The 18,942-nt window shown below is 39.9% G+C and overlaps 1 protein-coding gene across 1 annotated transcript; it reads right to left on the bottom strand.

The window, feature by feature from the left end:
• Positions 1-381: 381 nt before the first annotated feature.
• LOC144734725 (uncharacterized) lies at positions 382-18,624 on the bottom strand. Its single transcript, XM_078617062.1, has 15 exons — positions 18,601-18,624; positions 15,855-15,995; positions 14,815-14,914; positions 13,707-13,746; positions 13,124-13,157; positions 10,232-10,417; positions 9,148-9,321; positions 8,608-8,662; positions 8,178-8,251; positions 6,719-6,837; positions 5,431-5,562; positions 4,106-4,174; positions 3,248-3,376; positions 1,949-2,081; positions 382-666 (listed from the first exon to the last, which is right to left on the bottom strand). Exons 2-15 carry the CDS (start codon positions 15,982-15,984, stop codon positions 647-649), a joined length of 1,395 nt encoding a protein of 464 aa, XP_078473188.1. The 5' UTR covers positions 15,985-15,995; positions 18,601-18,624; the 3' UTR covers positions 382-646.
• Between the last annotated feature and the right edge of the window lie 318 nt (positions 18,625-18,942).

An 18,942-nucleotide genomic window follows, 5' to 3' on the forward strand; every position in this document is an offset into this window, starting at 1 on the left:
ACTCACTACACAATTGAGTAATTTAAATGACCACCATTTTAAAAATCAAAACAAATCTAATGGATTAATTTCATACAGCACCGTTCATTCAAATTGTAAATTGCACAATCGCCGAGGGACCACAGACTAGCTAGAAGGCTGCTAGGTGGCGATCTGGCACTAGTTGCTCTGCAGTTATCTTTAAAGAAATTCAGCCAATTAGTATTTTCTCCATGTAGGAGGAACCCAGAGCACCTGGAGAAAACCCAGCCATGCAAGGGGGCAACACTATCCCATACAGAAGGGACGTGATATATCAGTTCACACTTTGCTGTACTAAATTATGCTGGCATGTCAGGATATTGCACCTCCATACATAACGTAAGAATTCGAGCAGAGGAGTTACATTTGACTTTTTATTGCCAGACAAACCCCATGATATGGTGTGCTTATTTAAATACTGTACAATTTAATTTTAGGGTTCGTCCGCATGGTGCATTTGCAGCTTTCATTCTTTACAGTTTAACCTTTAAACTCTTGAAGACTTTTAATATATTATTCCTATTTTTAAAGTGCAACAAAATATTTTAAATACAAGGCTCGCAATCGTGCAGTTACTTAACCTTTAGTGCATTTATATTTGCACACTACAGTCACTCTTCAGCTTTCAGTTGTCCGAAAGGATATCTGCAACAATATAAAATGCGACATTGGTACAACGGTCCAACTATAGCATAAAAATACTATTAATACTGCGCTTATCCATAGACATTTTAAAATTGCATGTTAGTCGGAGGGCACGTGGTTGATAATGGCAGACGTGGGAAATGTACCGATTCGTGGTGGTTTTCGCTCGCAAGTTTGTACACTCGCATTGTTACTCATACACGCGGTAATTTGACAATATTAAAATCACGAGACTCAAAAATGTTGGGATCAGTTCAGACCATCATCCTCGGGTAGATAAAACAAGTACCACTTTATTGGGAATCAGCAGTGGTGTCCAAATGGAGGTTGACCCTGCCATAAGAATGAGGAACCTCCACCACTGGCTAATGGTCAACAAAAAAGAGGAACAATCCAAAATTGTCGTAACTGCAGACATTAACCATTACTCTGTAGTCAAATGGTGGTGTTAAGCCCATCGAGGCACCAGGCATACTTTTTTGTGGGCTCCCCTTTCAAATGTTGACATCCGAGTGAGATGACACAAGAGATATAGTGAGACCAGAGAAGAGACAAAATTTTCAGATCGAGTAAGATAAGATAAATGTAAACAAAATTAAGAGCTATATAGAGGAGAGATACAGACAAGATAGACGTCAGAGCAATCAACTTGCTTTATGTTAAATAGCTTGTTATGTATAATATGATTTAAATTTGAGCCGTGTTTCCTGGGGCCACTTGAGATTCAAGTTCATTTATTAGGTATAGTCCTGCGAGCCATTCGGCTCTTGAATCGGGTGCAACCGCAACAAACAAAAAACAAAAACATGAACAAGAAAACATCTTAATGTGACTGTGCAAACTGAAAATCCAGGAAAAAAAACCAGCAAAAATTCCAGAAAAAAAGCATCGTACACCAACGCTGTGTGTAAAAATCTCAGTGGGATGCAAGTCAAACAACAACAACAACAACCACAACAACAACCACAAGACAACTTAGATTAAGGCCATCAGTCTAACTCCATACTACAACAAACATGGCCAAACCAAAAAAACTTTTCGAAATCACCAAAATAAAACCATAAAAGCAATGTAACAGTGATCACAGGAACTGTGACCTAATTTTCACAATAAACAACATGTACCACCAAACCCTGCAGCCATAGCTGGCTGCACGAGTCAAGATACTTATGGCCCCTGGAGCTTTTGAGTTGCTTATGCCTCGCACCGCCACTTGGTGTGTGTGCACATGTCACAATCTTAAGGGTATTTTGAAGGCCTGTGCACAAGATTATTCACCCACCTCGGGGTATGCTACGTGTATCACGTGGACCACCATGTGCATGGAAACGCTTGAGTTGGCCCATCTTCTTTGTTACAAACGTCTGGCTCACGATGCAGCACAGCTCTTGAGAGCTCGGAGCCTGCATGACAAGCTGAAAAAGGCATAGCCAACAATCGTTTGCTCATCATAAATGCGGAGGGAGCTCTAGAAAGCCCTTTGCCTACTCTTCCATGCTGTCAAATATCTTGGAAGAGGTGGAAGTACCCACTTGCGGTGACCCAGTGGCTCAGTGGTATGTAATGTCGTTTCCAATTGTTACTTACCCTCTGGCCTGCCCCTGTCTGCTATGAAAGAAGGACCATTGCCTAAAACGTCACCTATTGTACAGTTTTCCTCTTTTAGGGCAGCGCGTTATGCAGTTCAGTTCATTTTGAATTACCCTGTGAGCCAAGCAGCTCTTAAAATCGTGTTTCATCAACAACAAAATAACACCGCTTCTCCGACATGCAACAAGTCACGGCAAAATAAATCGATAAATATGAATAACAGATAAGCAAAATAAAATATGGCAAATAATAATTATAATATAAAAATTGTCTTTTTTCATGAACACTCAACAAGTTGGTCTATGCTTTTCCGGTGCTATAAAATGCATGCGGGCGTGGTGTAAGGATGCAATGGGATAATAGGGTTTTTCCCCTTTTCTCTGGCAACAAAACTGAAACCTTTTTACAAGGATTCATGTCTGCATTAACCACAATACTTGCAGTCAAATGCAAACAAAAAAACACTGATAATATATGCATTGTCCTTGAAACTGATTGGTCCACACCAAGGGACGGCTTTCTTTTGAGCCTCGATCCAATTGGTGCTCGACCAGAGGACGCCAAAAGGCGTACAGCTCAAAGGGGGGGGGGGGGGGGGGGGAGAAGGGGAAAAACCCTATTATTATATTTTGGTACTGGCAAAGGAGGTCCAATGATGTAGATGCTCACCCCGAGTCCTCATTACTTTGATAGTGCCGCTGTCTTTGAGCTGTACGCCTTTTGGCGTCCTCTGGTCGAGTACCAATTGAGTCGAGGCTCAAAAGAAAGCCGTCCATTGGTGTGGACCAATCAGTTTCAAGGACAATGCTTATATTATCATAGTGTGTTTTATGTTTGCATTTGACTGCAAGTATTGTGGTTAATGCACACATGAATCCTTGTAAAAAGGTTTCAGTTTTGTTGCCAGAAAAAAAGGTGAAAAACCCTATTTTTATATTTTGGTATTGGCAAAGGAGGCCCAATGATGTAGATGCAATGGGAGTTTCAGCACCTCCTGCTCGATACCGCTCGAGCTGGAGGAGAGCGAGTCAGGCGCAATTTCTTGCGAGTTGACAGTGCCCCAAGTCTGATTAGGCTCCAGTTCACTCAAGCTCTCCTGGGCCACAGGCGACAAGTCCAGCTGCAGCCACACACACACACAATGCAGAGATATCATGAAGTGCACGGCACTCGACTCGAGTCTTCAAATCATTCTAGTTGGCGGCACTTGGCAAAAGCAAAATCTTAGAGTTGCAAGTAATTCAAGATGCCCCAGATTCAGGAAAAGAGATATATATTAATTATAATTAAACACTCGTTAGAGAACCCATTGCTATGATATGGAAAAGACAGCTGCCGTTTCCACTTCTTGTTGGGGTGGAGAAATGCCCAGCTAACAGCCAGTCAGGAAGAATTTAACCCGTAAAAACAAAGTTTTTCACTATAAATCCTTTATATGTGTGGCAGCTAGAGTCCTCTCGTCCTCTGGCTTGAGATGGCTGCCACCTATGGGTCAGATGATTGCCTGCCACCATTAAGCAATTGGTAATTAAATATATATATATTTTCCTAATAAGTGTAAAATTTTGGAAAAAAATTTCACGAAAATAAATTGTGACGCACAACGAGTCTGTGTGCAAAATGTCAGCTCGATTGGATCACGGGAAGTGGGTTAAAAAACGACCGAAATATTTGCACGGTCGTAAGCGCGCAAGCAAGCAAGTGAACTTAATATAAAGGATTTAAAAACACGGGAGCATCGATTAATCTCATTATATCGACATCAGTTATCAATATCCACATTGGCCAACCCCCCCCCCCCCCCACTGGTCGTCTCTGAACTTTACAATGTCTTAAATGTTCTACTTACAGCTAAATTGTTGATCATCTTTTGAGGTGTGCTGGTCTTTGTCTGAAAATATTTGATTGTGTGCGATACCTGCACATCAACATTTACACAAAAAGGGGAAAACGAATAATAAAAATGTTGTTAGCGACCATTGATATATGAACAAACAGTGAATATCATTGTTTATATGTTGCAGGAGTACAGCATTTTGCGGATTATTGTTTTTATTAAATGGAAAGTTAAATGTAATAACAAAGATTTAGTGCAGTTTTACTTTACTGATTTGTATGCTACAGTGCCTTGTTAGTCAGTACCGAGCATTTTCATTTTTTTTTGGTGGTGGAGTGATTTATTTATAGCGAATTACTCCCTCTGAAACTATATTTCGATTCTCAGACAAATCTTAGAATGTCAGAGGTCTCTAGTCTAAAAAAAACCAGGAAGTTAGAGGCTCTTAATTCAAGTTACACTTTAAAAAAAAGTGTCAAAAGACAGCTAAATATGCCAAACAAGTCCGTTTGTAATCAACATTAATCTTAGGAGGAAGAATTTAGAGGTCTTCAAAGCAAATCGATTCAGTCTTCTGAAGCAGAGTGACTAGATGCATGTCACCTATAAAGTAAGTAACCATTGTTATCGACAGTCTGCTAATAAGTGTCAGTGATTAAGCGGGTTGCTCATCTCCTTTTTAGCACTGAGCTAGTGGTGGAATTGACACGTTGCCTTCGTGGGATTAAGTCCATCCATTAGGAAAACCATTGATGACCTTCTTGGATCTTTCGGTAAAGTCACGTAGAAGGGAAATAATAATAAAAAATTAAACAATACAATTCTCACGACGTTTTGGCCACAACACAAGGAGCCGTCCTCAGGTGAAGAACAGAGCTGTGGGAAAGACCGCGTCCTAATGAAACACTGCTAAGCTTGGCAGCGTATTTTAAGCTGGGTGGGAAGAGCAGAGCGAACTACATATCAGAGGAAATTCATCTGTTGATATGTAAACTCCTGGCCGAAACTTCGTGAGAATTTCAGGTTTTATTTTTATTATTTTATTATTTCCCTTCTACGTGACTTTACCGACTGATCCAAGAACATTGATGACCTCTCCAAAAAGTGGTACTCATCGTCCCCGAAGGAATGATGGGTCAAGTCGACCACAACTTTACGTCTGATTGAGAACCGCTCCTTGTAGTGCAGAGCCACCATGCCAACATCCCACGTTAGTGTTGACAGCAGGGAGAATTCAAAACAGAACGATCCATATGAAAGCACAAAAGCAAGATAAGAAGACTTAAGGAGAAAAAGGGATGAAAACATACGTGTGGATAGGAACGAGCATTAAATACCTGCAAGGACTGGGATGTGACCTCGTTAGTCGGAAAGGTGCAGGCTATGGGCTGTTTGAACGAAACGTGCTTGGCGACGACAACAGAAGAGTTGGAGTTGCTCATCTCTCCTAGCGCTTCACTGCATGTTGGCTAGTAATACACCACAACCACCACGTTATTTGTTTTAGGACCATAACATTAATTCATCATCCTAGATCACGGGTTAAATTAGATGATCTGGAGAGCCACAAAGTGAAATTGGCATGTGATGACAGGTCAAGTAACATCATAGCATTCTATATAATCGGACCATGAATCTGTACCACTCATCCTCTGGTCTCTTATTGTCTCACTTTCATTTCAATAAATTGGTTTATCTTCATGTCCTGGCAAAGTGCTCTCCACAAGCCATTCCAAGGGATTTTCTGGGCTAAGTTTGGCCTGTAGGCCACCTGTTCTAGAGTAACACGACATTTTAAGCTGGGAAAGACTCACTGGATTTTATGAATGCTTGGATATTTCTTGTTTTGGGAATTTTCGTATTGTTTGGTAGATCATAGGGAGCATTTAACCTATAATGTGCACGGGTAGAACATTTAATATGCACAGGTAAAGACCGATTTGCTATTCCAAACTTAGCATGGCACCTTGTTAATTATCTGTTGGATGTTTTACAAATGCTTTATATATAACAATAAAATCGGCAATCCCACCTCAGTTGAGGACAACTATGCACGAACAAACAGCCCCATGGTCGAGCATTACTTGTATATATCTATATAATCTCCTCAGTACATCAAGCCATGGTTTTATCTGCCATTGTCATTTAACTTAAATTAATTCAATAATTCATTGGTAAAACATGAAGGCGATTGCTCAGTCTATACAAATATTGGATTGAGCGTCATTGTGCCATGAATGCATATTTTTTATTTATAGTAATTAAACTTCTAAATATAGCTGTTTTACAGTGCCTTTAATAGCAAATAATAATTTACAGCCCTTGCTCAATCCACTGATGAAGCCCTCAATGTCGTGGCTATCATGGGGGTTGTGTTTAAGACCGGTATTGGAGTGACACCCAGGGAGGTCAAACGCAACAATTGTAAGGATAGGGTGTCGACTTTGCAACTAAGATCCAAAAAGGATGAAGATATTGCGGGATCAACATAATAAACCATGGTGACCTGATCTTGAGTCAAGTATGCATGTGTTTTGCCCGCAATGGAACAGGGACAAATGTTAAAATGACTTGTATTATTATGGAAACGTAATCACAAGATGTTGTCCGAGAGTACATAAGCACCTTAGGTGTGTGTAGAGTGGCTTCGTTGTTGGTTAGATTTGTCAGAGCAGATTTCGGAGTTTTTTTCACCAAGACACTCGACGACACGTTCGGGTTTCCCAGTCTGTAAACTTTTTTCCCTGTAACAAATTTTAAATGAAATATATTTTTTGTTATTTTTCCTAACAGGTGAGGAATTTGCAAGCGCCATCTTGTGGCTTAACATAACATTTCAGAGACTGCATTGGCAAGTTGTTTTTAGCAACTTTTCAAAACGTCTTCCTTGTGATACTGCGTTGGCAGTAGTGCATTAGCACAGATAACAAAAACTGCACATTTGTCAAAACTGCCACGAAACGCTATAAAATGGTATAAGTAGGGGACTTTGAGCAATTGCCCTAATGCATACCAGGAGATGAAGATTGTAGACAGAGGCGCTTGACACAATTGCTCTTTTTCATTAGAGATTAAAAATTAAGTTGTTGAAAAAGCTACGGATGTATAGAGTGAAACATTGGGGTTCATGCCAAAACACACAGACAACCCGAAAACAAAGATGTACATGACACAACGATGCAAACCAGTGCATAATCGTTGAACTAAATCAACTCAAGCCTCCCATAAAAAAAACTGGACGTGTGGCCACCCTCACTCTTAATCTCCCCCCTCTGCTTGCGAAAACAGAAACTACGATACTCCGTGCAGCGTTGAGGCCTTTGTGTAGCGTCTTACTCCCGATCCTCATCTTTCCTGATACTTTAGTCCAATCCTTTTTTTATTTATTTTCCAATCTCGCCCGTTGTTCTTTTTCCATACATTACATGCTTTATTATATTCCCCTTTCAGTGGTTAATCGTTCTAATAATTACATGTTGTCTCGTTTAAACAAATATGCATTCTTGGTTCTTTCGGTAAAGTCGCGTAGAAGGGAAATAATAAAATACAAATAAAACATAATAAAATAAAATTCTCACGATGTTTCGGCCACAAAGACAGTGTCCTAATGTCTTTCCGACAGTTCTGTTTCTTCACCTGAGGACAGCTGCTTGCGTTGTGGCCGAAACGTCGTGAGAATTTTATTTTATGAGGTTTTATTTGTATTATTTTATTATTTCCCTTCTACGTGACTTTACCGAAAGAACCAATAATATGAATCCCTGCAGTCACGAAAGCTTTAAATCGAAATTTAACAAATATGTACCGCACAAATTATTAACCTTGCAGATCATTATGGCAATTAATGGAATGCTATGTCAATGAATAACTCCCTGACCTAGCTTTTCGAAGTAATTACACATTATTCCTCGTTTCTTCACGACTTGGTGACATTTGGACAAATTGGTCGTTTGAATAAAATGTGTAACTTGGTCAAATGTGGATTACAAATCTGGGTTGTAGTGGGGTGGGGTTAGTGGAAACTACATCACACAGTGCTGAAAAGTTAATGTTTGAATTCTCAAGTAATATTTAAAGGACATACCTGAAAAAGATGTTGAAATATGTGCAGACGATTCATTCAGCGTTGGCTTGGTCCTAATCAAAGATCTTCCCTTGCTAAAAGAAACATTCTACGATTACTGCACACCCATTGCACCAAACTTTAAAGTAAAACTACATTTTTCTTTTAAAATGACAATGGATGTTCCTGATTTACTTGACGTATATACTGTACATGGTTATTTTATAGGCAAATAGCAAAAAGAAGTGCATCGTCATTACCAATCACGATTGCACTTGACATTTTTAATCAGAATATAATTCAGTATATTCTCCCCAGATAATTTTAATTAAGAAAAATGTACACCAAGGCAGATTTAATATCACATTTATTAAAACCAAACCGACAAAGTATTGCATAATGCATTTACCCTGTGCAATCTTCGTGCACATGCTAGGTGAACTCTCCATACCTGAGACTCGTCCTTTTCACGCAAGAGGAGCGTTTTTTCTTTCTGGTCCTAGAATCTGTAATAGGCACATTTTATAACAGGCTTCATACATGTATATATTTCACGTAAGCAATCGTACGTGACACAATTATATATATATTGATTCAAATGTGCAGTCAACGATACCCTGCTCAAAAGAGCATAGTTGGTGACTATTTACTGCCCTGAGCCCGTGGTAGAAAACTCAAAAAAAGGTTTACAGCAGGATCTGCTATGAGATTGTTTCTGTATTTTAAGTTAATCAAAATCAACGAACGTTTTAAATTATATTTTGTGTTTAGTTCCTGGTTATCAGACTGCAACCATAAACTCCCAACACTTGAGAACCCACCTAGTTAAAGTGCAGGCGATTCAAACAAAAATTCGAACACTCAGCAGCACAAACTCAGCCCTGAGCCACAAGCTACCTAAGAATATAGATTTTTTTAAAATGGCAAGATAGCGTTGTTACATTTGAAAAACCGTTGAACACAGAAAAATGTATCCAGACTTGACACCAACCATATATTTCTGAAATATCCTCAGGCAGGTCCATGTTGATGGTGCCCAGTGGACAGCTGCTGTTGATCATTGTAGACTGTGCAAAGTCGAAGTCTGCTGTGTTTACACCAATTTGGTCTGCTTCAGGTTCGCCTAGGACCTCCGTCTCTGCAATGCCCTCCACATCCGCGTCATCTGTCCAAAGACAAAAATGTGTGTTTTCACCAATTTACATTGTCACGTTATCGTACAACCACAAGTTAACTTTAATACAGGGAGGAACAATGTTCCACACTGCCCACCAGGGATTATTTAGCTGTCTGTCTGTCGCGCATAAATAAATATATAATACACACAGCTCTTTGATTGGTGGAGACCTTACAAACAGCTCTTTGATTGGCGGAGACCTACTTCCGGGTACGGAGAGGGGAGGTGCCTAAGGGAGGAGGGTCAGGGGAGGGGCCTAAGGAAGGGGGGTCAGGGGAGGGGCCTGAGGATATGGGGGGGGTGGTCAGGGGAGGGACCTAAGGGAAAGGGGGTCAGGGGAGGGGCCTAAGGGGGGAGGGGCCTAAGGGAGGGGGGGGGGGCGATAGTTAAGGGGGCTGTCTGCCTGGCTACCTAAAGTCAAGTTATCTTTTATACATACAGGTAGGAACAACAGGTTCCACACTGCCCACCAGGGATTATTTGTCTGTCTGTCGTGCACGAATGCTCTGTCCAACCAAGTTCCTACCTGCCCACTCCGAAGGAACGTGTTAATATTAACCGTGTCTTTGCCGATCGTGTATTTACAAAGAAGCTCAAAATACATACATCAGTACCTGGATTGGCAAGAAAATCACTATTTTGTGGGACTGAAATTCCCCCTCCCCCACAGAGTAAAATAATGGCATTATTAAAATCAACTGGAAAGAGCTGTGTGCCACTTACGAAATATGCACTAAAGCACAAGCCCACACATACACCAGAATTATACAAGTTATTGCAACAAAGTGCAAAGCATAGTCGAGGCAACATGTTCATTCAAATAATGTAACGAAGGCAAACTAAAAACTAAAGTGGAGTGCAATGACAAGAGTGCTAATGAATGTGACAATAATCTCACGTGTGGCATGCTCTTCTTTGCGCATTGTTTCTGTGGTGGTGCAGTCTAAATCTGAGGTGTTATCCTCCCTTTGCAGTGTATCGTCCGTGGCCAGGGAGGAGCTCATCATCATGTCGCTTTGCAGCTGGTTTAAGAAGGGGGAGACCCCAGACGGCAGCGTCATATACGAGCTTAGGTACGTTTCCTCTGGTGGGGGAAAAAAACACCACAATGTACATCAAGCCACGCAGGCGCACAAGACACTTTGGAGGTTTGAGGGTTCTTGTTAAAAAACATTGCTCCCAATGGTAAATTAGGGGACTTACAGATGATTCACAAAGTTTGCTTCCTACTTTGGTGTCATGACTAAGACAAGTTTTATATTAAATTCTAGGCAACCACTGTTTGCCGACTCATTTACGTTTTGTCAAGCCGAGTTTGTGCACTCCTCCGTATTTAAAAAGGTTCCCATCATCAGCATGTCACCTTGTTGAAGGGAGAACGAATGCAAACACCATGAATTTTCAAAAAACAAAGCTCTGCACCTACACTCAAGCTGCTATATAAAAAGAGGTAGTCTAAAAAAACAAGATTAGAATAATGTAAGAGCAGCCTTAAAAAGGATAAAGAAATTAGCATAGACGTACCCATACCTATGACAGTAACTAATTCACACGATTTCCACCTTTGTTATTGTTCTAAAGGATGCCGAGTCACTCTTCATATTGTGTGTATACACTTTAAATGTCACCTTAATAACACACAAGACCCCCATTTCCTTTACTCTTTACCCACTCACACGATCGCCCCTAACACCGTCACTTGAACGTTAACGAGTCGCCATATTAGGCGTCTGTCTTAACGTCCTCAAACTGGACTGCTAGATGCATGCGGGAATGTGAACATTTGCGTTGTGCGTGTTAAGTGTGTTACAGTACATAAATACATAATTCTCAATTGGATTTAGGTCACACCTTCCAACAGACGGAGCACTCTCACGTTACTATTTTGACGTGGAGATGAGAATCTTAGAAGCGTCAAAACCACCAGACCATTAGGTAAACCGTTTGCACTGTGCAGTACTGTATAGCCAAAACACGTCTTCGATAACGTCACGTTGGGCAAGGGTTTTACCGATGTAAGGGATGTCAGGGGAAGGGTTCCCACCAAGAAGAGGTGGAGTGGGATGGTCACAGGGGAAGGGGGAAGAGCAAGCGAGGAGCTATAAGAGGGAGAACGGGAGGGAATAGGAGAGATACCAGATTTGAAGCTTTCGTGACTGCGAGGATTCATATTCTTAGGTTTTTTCGGTAAAGTCACGTAGGTACGTGACTTTACCGAAAAAACCTAAACCTAAGAAGAGATCTTGGCGGAAACGAGATTGAGAAGGCTGGGGACGAGTGTGGACTGAAGGATGGAATAAAAGACGAACCCTCTGCAACCTTGTGTTGGCTCTCCTTTACACCTGTATAAAGAGTTTTTGTATTACATATAGCAACATCAAAATGTATTTGTGAAAATAGCATGTTCGCACCATTTTAATACCCTTTCTTTATTATTAGCCCACATTTTTTTTAATTTAAAAAATATTAATCTGAGCAATTGTATTTGTCAATAGCTAAGAAGGTACCTGGCTTTGGACGGGTCTCAGTAATGAAATATTAAGAGTAATGACTTGGTATGCCATCTCTTAGAACAATTGTATTCTGCAAATTAAGTCCGTAAATGTCTATATTTTGTTTGTGTGATATTTACATGGCTTGATTGTTTAATGAGGACATCTTTTAAATGTGTTATCATTGGAGAGATTTGAGATATACAATATTGGATATCGTCATCTGGTGCCAATGTGAAAAGGTTTTTGGAATTGCCAACTCTGGAGTAACGAATAGAGTTGACCATGAGAGAAGCATGGGCTTAGCAGGTTGAGGCCAACAACTATGAATGCTTGACCCTGTGCCTTGTTGATGCTCTTTGCAAAACTGAGGTGGAAAGGGAATTGAAAGTGTTTAAATAGAAAGGACAGGTCAGAAGAAATGACTGGAATTGGCAGAATGAAGACATTGTGCCCTGCTGCATGGTCAGTCATGATGGTGGCTTCACCTACATGGGGCATTAAGTCTTCACAGCAAAATCATGTAGTATTGAAAAGTGTTGGTGGGTCTAGATTCCTGAGAAGCATGATGGGTGCGCCAATCTTGAGGTTGAGTTTGTGTGCAACCACCTGGTGTGCTTCCAGAGTTGAGAAATTATGTAGGGTAGTTGACTGCCTCAGTCAACTACCCTACAACGGCAGAAGTACAAATTCTGATGGAAGTTGTAAATCTTCGGGTGTTGTGACGATGCAGTGTGTATCCATCTGGTGCAGTCTGTCTTTCAGAAGTTGTCGTCGGAAGTGTTTAGTGCATTTGTTGTCTTTAATGCATGGTGATTTGGGATTGATGGCTCTACAGGGACCATTCATCATGTGTGTTTCGAAAGTTTTGTACAGAAGAGGATGAATGTGTGCGTCTTAGTTATGTAAACAAAGTTACATATTTTGTATTAACATAACAAACACAACTCTTATGACAATGCATATAGGGGGGTACACGTATTACCCTCTGTATTATAAGCTGGTCTCCATTCGTCAGGAGGGATAGAATTAAAGACATAACCTGTGACATTATCTATAACACTAACATGATGATCAGTCAAATCAGAGACCTCACATTTTTACAAGACAGCTAATAATAAATCCAGCCAACTGTTTTTTAAAACTATTAAAAAGGCTGATGCATGGTCTTACTTTAGTCAGTAAATTGATCAAACCACTTGCCTAACAGATAACACTATTTTTGTATGGTTGGAAGCAATTATATTTATTTTGTGTAGGTGATAAATGGATGATACAATAATTAACTATATTCTCACCGCTTTCCACAGTCTCCACGGAGCTGGCCGAATCCTTTGGGGAAAAAAAAATTATGCATAACTTTTAAAAAAGTAAACCAAAAGGTGTCAGGAGCAAAAGACAAAATGCATACAACATACATTTTATAAAGTGACACAACCGGGGCGGAACATGACAGCAATTACCTCAGGGGAGGATTGAAAACATTGCATGGTAAAAAGTGTACTTTCATACACACAGCAAAACCAGTGGAACCCACTTTTGTCAGTACTTTGTTCACTGACAATCTTCTCGTAACATAGAAAATGTTGCACTTCTGCTGTATATAGTAAAATTTAAATGTTTTGAAGTTTCATTTTTTGTGTGGAAAATATGGACACATGCATCTTCAGTGTTACCACAGTTGGGGTTTTGAAATGTCATTTGAAGGAGGTACATCCCAATATTTTGGGCAGAATGCACGTTTAAGATAGTGCTGCAACATGTCATGTCAGACCCGTGATGCTCTCCAAAGGCTATTGTAAGTTGCATTGATGAAGTGAAGTCTCCCACGAGGGAATTACACGAGTTTTGACAAGAGGCTGACAAAATATAAAAACATACAGTTGTCTTTGTTTTGGGTTCTTGCAGTGAAGACCTGCTCCTGTAAGAGAGGAGACGTTGGCTTAGAATAATACATGGAGCTTAAAAAAGATGCTTGTAACGATTCGGAATAGTTGCGGGGTTTATGGGGAGTGCGATTCCTTGGTGAATGTCGTTTTGCCACACTTTTATATATGCTACCTTTCATGCACACTTATAGGCAGAACCCCAACAAGTATTTTTTGACTAGTGTGCTCAGTATGGAGCTTAATCAAGAAAAATAAACCGTTTGTACATGTGTAATGTAGCACTCCGAGACGGTGTCTTCTTAAGTTATATATTATAAAAGTCCACCCGATTTGATGTCTCTTAAGAGAGACAGGTTGACTATATTACACTGGGCAACTAAGTAGCGGCTACATGATGTTCTCTACACAGCTGGCTGACTATATTAGGAACTGTCGATGTAGCAGCTACTGCGTAAATATATAATTAACATAAAGCAGTCAATGATTACCGTGAATTCAGCTAGGCCTAGACGTCACATACAAAGATCCCCCGTATAGCCTCAGACTGCTGGGACAAGTGTTGTTAGCGAGCACCTATTAAGGCTAGAATGGCATACGAGGGGGTGGGTGACCAGCACCATGCGCGGCCGCTTTTCTCTCCCCAGTGGCGATGTTTTTACGTACCGCACCGGGCACTCGTTTGAGGCCGAGTCGATCAAGGGGAGCCCAGGACCGATTCAGAATATCGTAACTGATGTTGGCCGTGAGCGGGAATCGAATGCTTCACATACACCAAATACCAACACCCGCCATTCGCAACTAAGTGACGGCCACGTGCACTTTAACAGAAAACAACCAATTACGTAATTACACAAAAGGAAAATAATTACGTAACGCTACAATTCTATTTACTTTAATCCTGGTGAAGCCTGCGTAAGGTCGGGTCTTACGCAAGTCGGCTGGCCGCCTTAGCGCTTGCTCCGCGGTATTCATCCGCAACCTCTCCGTGCTGCACTATTTGCACTCGCGTAACTAAACGCAAACATTTAAGTTAAGGAATATTGTGAAACGGTCAATTTAAAAGCGCACTCAAAGCACGCATCGTGCAATGTTTAGCTTACCTTACAGAGGTGCTTGTATGTGGAGCGGGTTTAAATGACTGAAGGGTTTGGTCCTCATGTATCGGTGTGAGGCTCCTATTATTTTTCCACGTGGCAAACACTGCATCACAAGACAAAAATACATTGTTCGTTAACTTTCATGGGCATTCATAAAAGCAGCGATACAAGCAGCATTTATACATTTATTTATATAGCTCAATTAGTTGAGCACACGGACTGCCTGATGGTAATCGATCCGATAGTCGGTAAAAGGAGCGTGTTACACTTGTAAAGAATGGGGCTGTAACCTGTGTGTTAGGAATTTTAGCAACAGCTGCCATCTGGTAGCATCTTAGAAGCCGATGCTACGGTCGGGGCGGGGGGGACTTGTTTGTGCCATCAGCATCATGGTCAAGAGACGGACGTAGCCAAATCGGATTTCTCGCAGAGCAGTGCAAAAAGAAATCCGAACGGATTACTCAATCCAAGCGGCAATTATAAAAATACCACAGCAGAGGGCAGCAGCATACGAGCGCAACATATACTTGCATGACAAGCAGATTCATCTTCTTGGTTCTTTCGGTAAAGTCACGTAGAAGGGAAATAATAAAATAATAAAAATAAAACAAAATAAAATAATTCTCACGACGTTTCAGCCACAACGCAAGCAGCCGTCCTCAGGTGAAGAACAGGTCTGTCGGGAAGACAGCGCTGTCGTGAGAATTATTTTATTATGTTTTATTTTTATTATTTTATTATTTCCCTTCTACGTGACTTTACCGAAAGAACCTGCAGTCACGAAAGCTTTAAATCGAAAGACAAGCAGATTATTAATACAAATCTTAAAGCTGGAATTTAGCCAATACAGCACATACAAGGTTATCTTTAAATTAACGAAGAGTAGGGGTGGGGGGTAACATTTCTGTTTAGTTCACCGAAAGGTTTGTTGAAGGAAGCGCCCAACCAATCTCGATTTGAAGTTTTCGTGACTGCAGGGATCCATACTCTTTGGTTCTTTCGGTAAAGTCACGTAGGTAGAAAATAAAATAAAACCCACACACCGTTTGCACCTTCATCTGCAGGCACAGGGGAAGTGTTGAAGATCCCCGTGTCGTCGTTGTTGGGCACAGAGAGTCGGATTTTTTTCCTCCCGTACGTGCGGCATGATTTGAGAGCGTTCATCCCAAACATCTCTAAGTTTACTGGAAATACAACAAACAACATAGTCGTCAACCCATACGGTTAACCCGTATTCTTGTACAGGGGGAAGCGAGTTCTCAGGTCAATATAGTGTACAGCGGGCAAAATATTTGTTTGTCTATTTGTTTGTGTTTCTCCCTTGTGATGGGAATTTGTAGGATTAACGTTAAGATGTTTTAAGGGGCACGGCGTGACTAAATGTCTGAATTGGTCTGTAATAAGGTAGAGCACTGATAAGGGGTTGACAAGTATTAAACAAGGCATCATCTGAAAAAAAAATCAGCACTTCAACAACTTTAAAGAGCCATTTCAGAGATGCGATTGTTTGGGGGTTATTTGAACATAATTCAGGATGAATTTCGATTTAAAGCTTTCGTGACTGCAGGGATTCATATTCTTGGTTCCTTCGGTAAAGTCACGTAGAAGAGAAATAAAAAAAATATAAACCAATAAAAATTCTCACGACGTTTCGACTGCAACACAAGCAATCATCATCAGGTGTGAAATCCACAGCAATAAAATGTGAAATAAAAATAAAAAAGTGCTGTGGATTTCACACCTGATGATGATTGCTTGTGTTGCAGTCGAAACGTCGTGAGAAATGTTTTTGTTTTATATTTTTAGTAATTTATTATTTCCCTTCTACGTGACTTTACCGAAAGAACCAAGAAAATAACTTAAAGAGCCGTTTCAGAGATGCCTCTTTAAAAAAAAAAGGCATTTGTGGTTTGAAATCGACCCCACACACACTGGCGATTACTTGGGGGTTATTTGAACACAATTCAGGATGGTTTGGTGGTGCTGGTGGTGGGGTAGTAGCATAGACATGGAAGCATTACTACAATACAACGTATCTTTCTGCACCACTCTCTGTTGCTCGCAACATAGCCCTATACAACAAAGCGAAGTGCATGGTGGCATGTTATGAAAGTGGTAGCCAGACACAAGAACTGCTTAGCTCTCTAGATCTAAAAAATACATTCTGGTCGATTTCAGCCTGGGCTATAATTATTATTATTATTTAAAAAATGAAACGAGAAACTGAAACCAATAGCTTCGTGCTAGGATGAACGTTGAGATTTAAGGGGCATGGGGTGACTAAATGTGTCTGAATTGGTCTGTAATAAGGTAGGCCACTGATAAGGGGTTTTTTACAGGTATGTAGTGGTGAGTATAGTGGCGAGTATAGTCGTGGTGATTGTCTTTGTTTTATTTTTATTATTTTATTATTTCCCTTCTACGTGACTTTACCGAAAGAACCAAGAAGATGAATCCCTGCAGTCACGAAAGCTTTAAATCGAAAGATTGCCTATTTGTTTGTGTTTTTCCCTTGTGATGGGACTTTGCAGGATGAACGTTGAGATTTATAAAGGGGCATGGGGTCACTAAATGTCTAAATTGGTCTGTAATAAGGGCACTGATAAGGGATTGACAAGTATGAAACAAGGCACCATCTGAAAAATAAATCAGCTTTACAGGAGTACCCTGAATGCACTTCAACAACTTAAAGAGACGTATTCGTGGTTACACAACCGCTTAACATTAACAAATCAACGCCAGATGCAATGATTATTTGGCAGTATTATTCGCAAGTACAAGACAAACCATATTTGTAAAGAATTTAACAGACCGTGACGTTTTGAAACGTTGGTATTTACACTCATATTTATAGCCACTAGAGTTTCATTAGGTTTTACATATTAGTGCTTACATTACAATAACTACGGCTACAAATGTAATAGTTTGTGGCAAAATAAAATTATATAATTTTCACCCGCAGAAGATTTCTCCTTAATGTTGTTAATCTCTTTAAAGGAGAATCCCATTTGGGTCAATACTTTCTCAATGGCTTTCTTCATTACATTTTATTTACAATACTGCCTTGAGGTTGTTGTTATATAAACTTGGTGTCCGTACCCTCTAGTTATTTATGGACTTAATATTTGTATACATGGAAAAAACAATAGGAATAACAACCCCTTCATGTCTTATAAAATGTTGTACCAAAAATGATACTTGCAACTTGATTTAACGCCGTAGAAAAATAGAATCGTTGCAATTTACTGTAATAACAAAACAAAAACGTTACAAATACCGTGTAATTAAATAGCAATTTTGATTTAAAGCTTTCGTGACTGCAGCGATTCATATTCTTGGTTATTTCGGTAAAGTCACGTAGAAGGTAAATAATAATATAATAAAAATATAAAACAATAAAAAACAATATTATTTTTCTTCTACGTGACTTTACCGAAAGAACCAATAATATAAATAGCAATTGTGATATGTATTTTACCCGTCTTGGTTTAACTTGCGTATATGCTCGTATCTTACCTTTTAACCGATAAAACCCATTTGCACCGTAACGTTGTTAATTTCCTCATAGTAGCGAAGGAATGAGGAAAGTTTCTAATTTATAGGGACGGTAGGGGGCGACAAATGAATGATAAATAATCTTTATAATCACGCGATTGCTTACCGCACCTGTGGTTTATCCTACCACTCACTAATCAAATGATCAAAATTATAATTATCTATGCTTGGGTCTTTCGGTAAAGCCACGTAGATAGATAAAATAATAAAAAAGAACAATATCATGATAATTACCTGGTGATAGCTTAATGAGATTATACGGTAGTCGTCACTTAAGCGTTTTAACAAAATGTATTATTCACCTGTTTCCCCCACCCCCGGCTTTATTTATAGCTCATTATTGTGAAGAGAGAAGAAAAATCACTTGCACGTGTTCACACAAAGCATGTACATTCAATCAATAGCGAAATTAAATTAAATCAATAAAATTAAATGTTAATTGGAGCCACGAAAATTTCCGAGTCGGGATATTTTTTGTGTGTTTTGTGGAAATTACGCGTTCTTTTTGTTCAACATCTTGCGCATATATAAGTTAAGTTTGCGAATGTTGTCAACGATGTATGCGCGTGTTTAGTT

This window comes from Lampetra planeri, chromosome 52, assembly GCF_965212315.1.
Source record: "Lampetra planeri chromosome 52, kcLamPlan1.2.h2, whole genome shotgun sequence".
NCBI lineage: Eukaryota > Metazoa > Chordata > Hyperoartia > Petromyzontiformes > Petromyzontidae > Lampetra > Lampetra planeri.

Bases quoted from the DNA above. Each gene is read 5' to 3' on its own strand.
- LOC144734725 (XM_078617062.1), bottom strand. From the start codon at position 15,984: ATGTTTGGGATGAACGCTCTCAAATCATGCCGCACGTACGGGAGGAAA. The intron at 14,915-15,854 runs GTGTGTGGGTTT...CTTGTGATGCAG, and splicing joins TGCAGATGAAGGTGCAAACG to TGTTTGCCACGTGGAAAAAT. The intron at 5,563-6,718 runs GTGCTTATGTAC...GTGTATTACTAG, and splicing joins CCACTCTACACACACCTAAG to CCAACATGCAGTGAAGCGCT.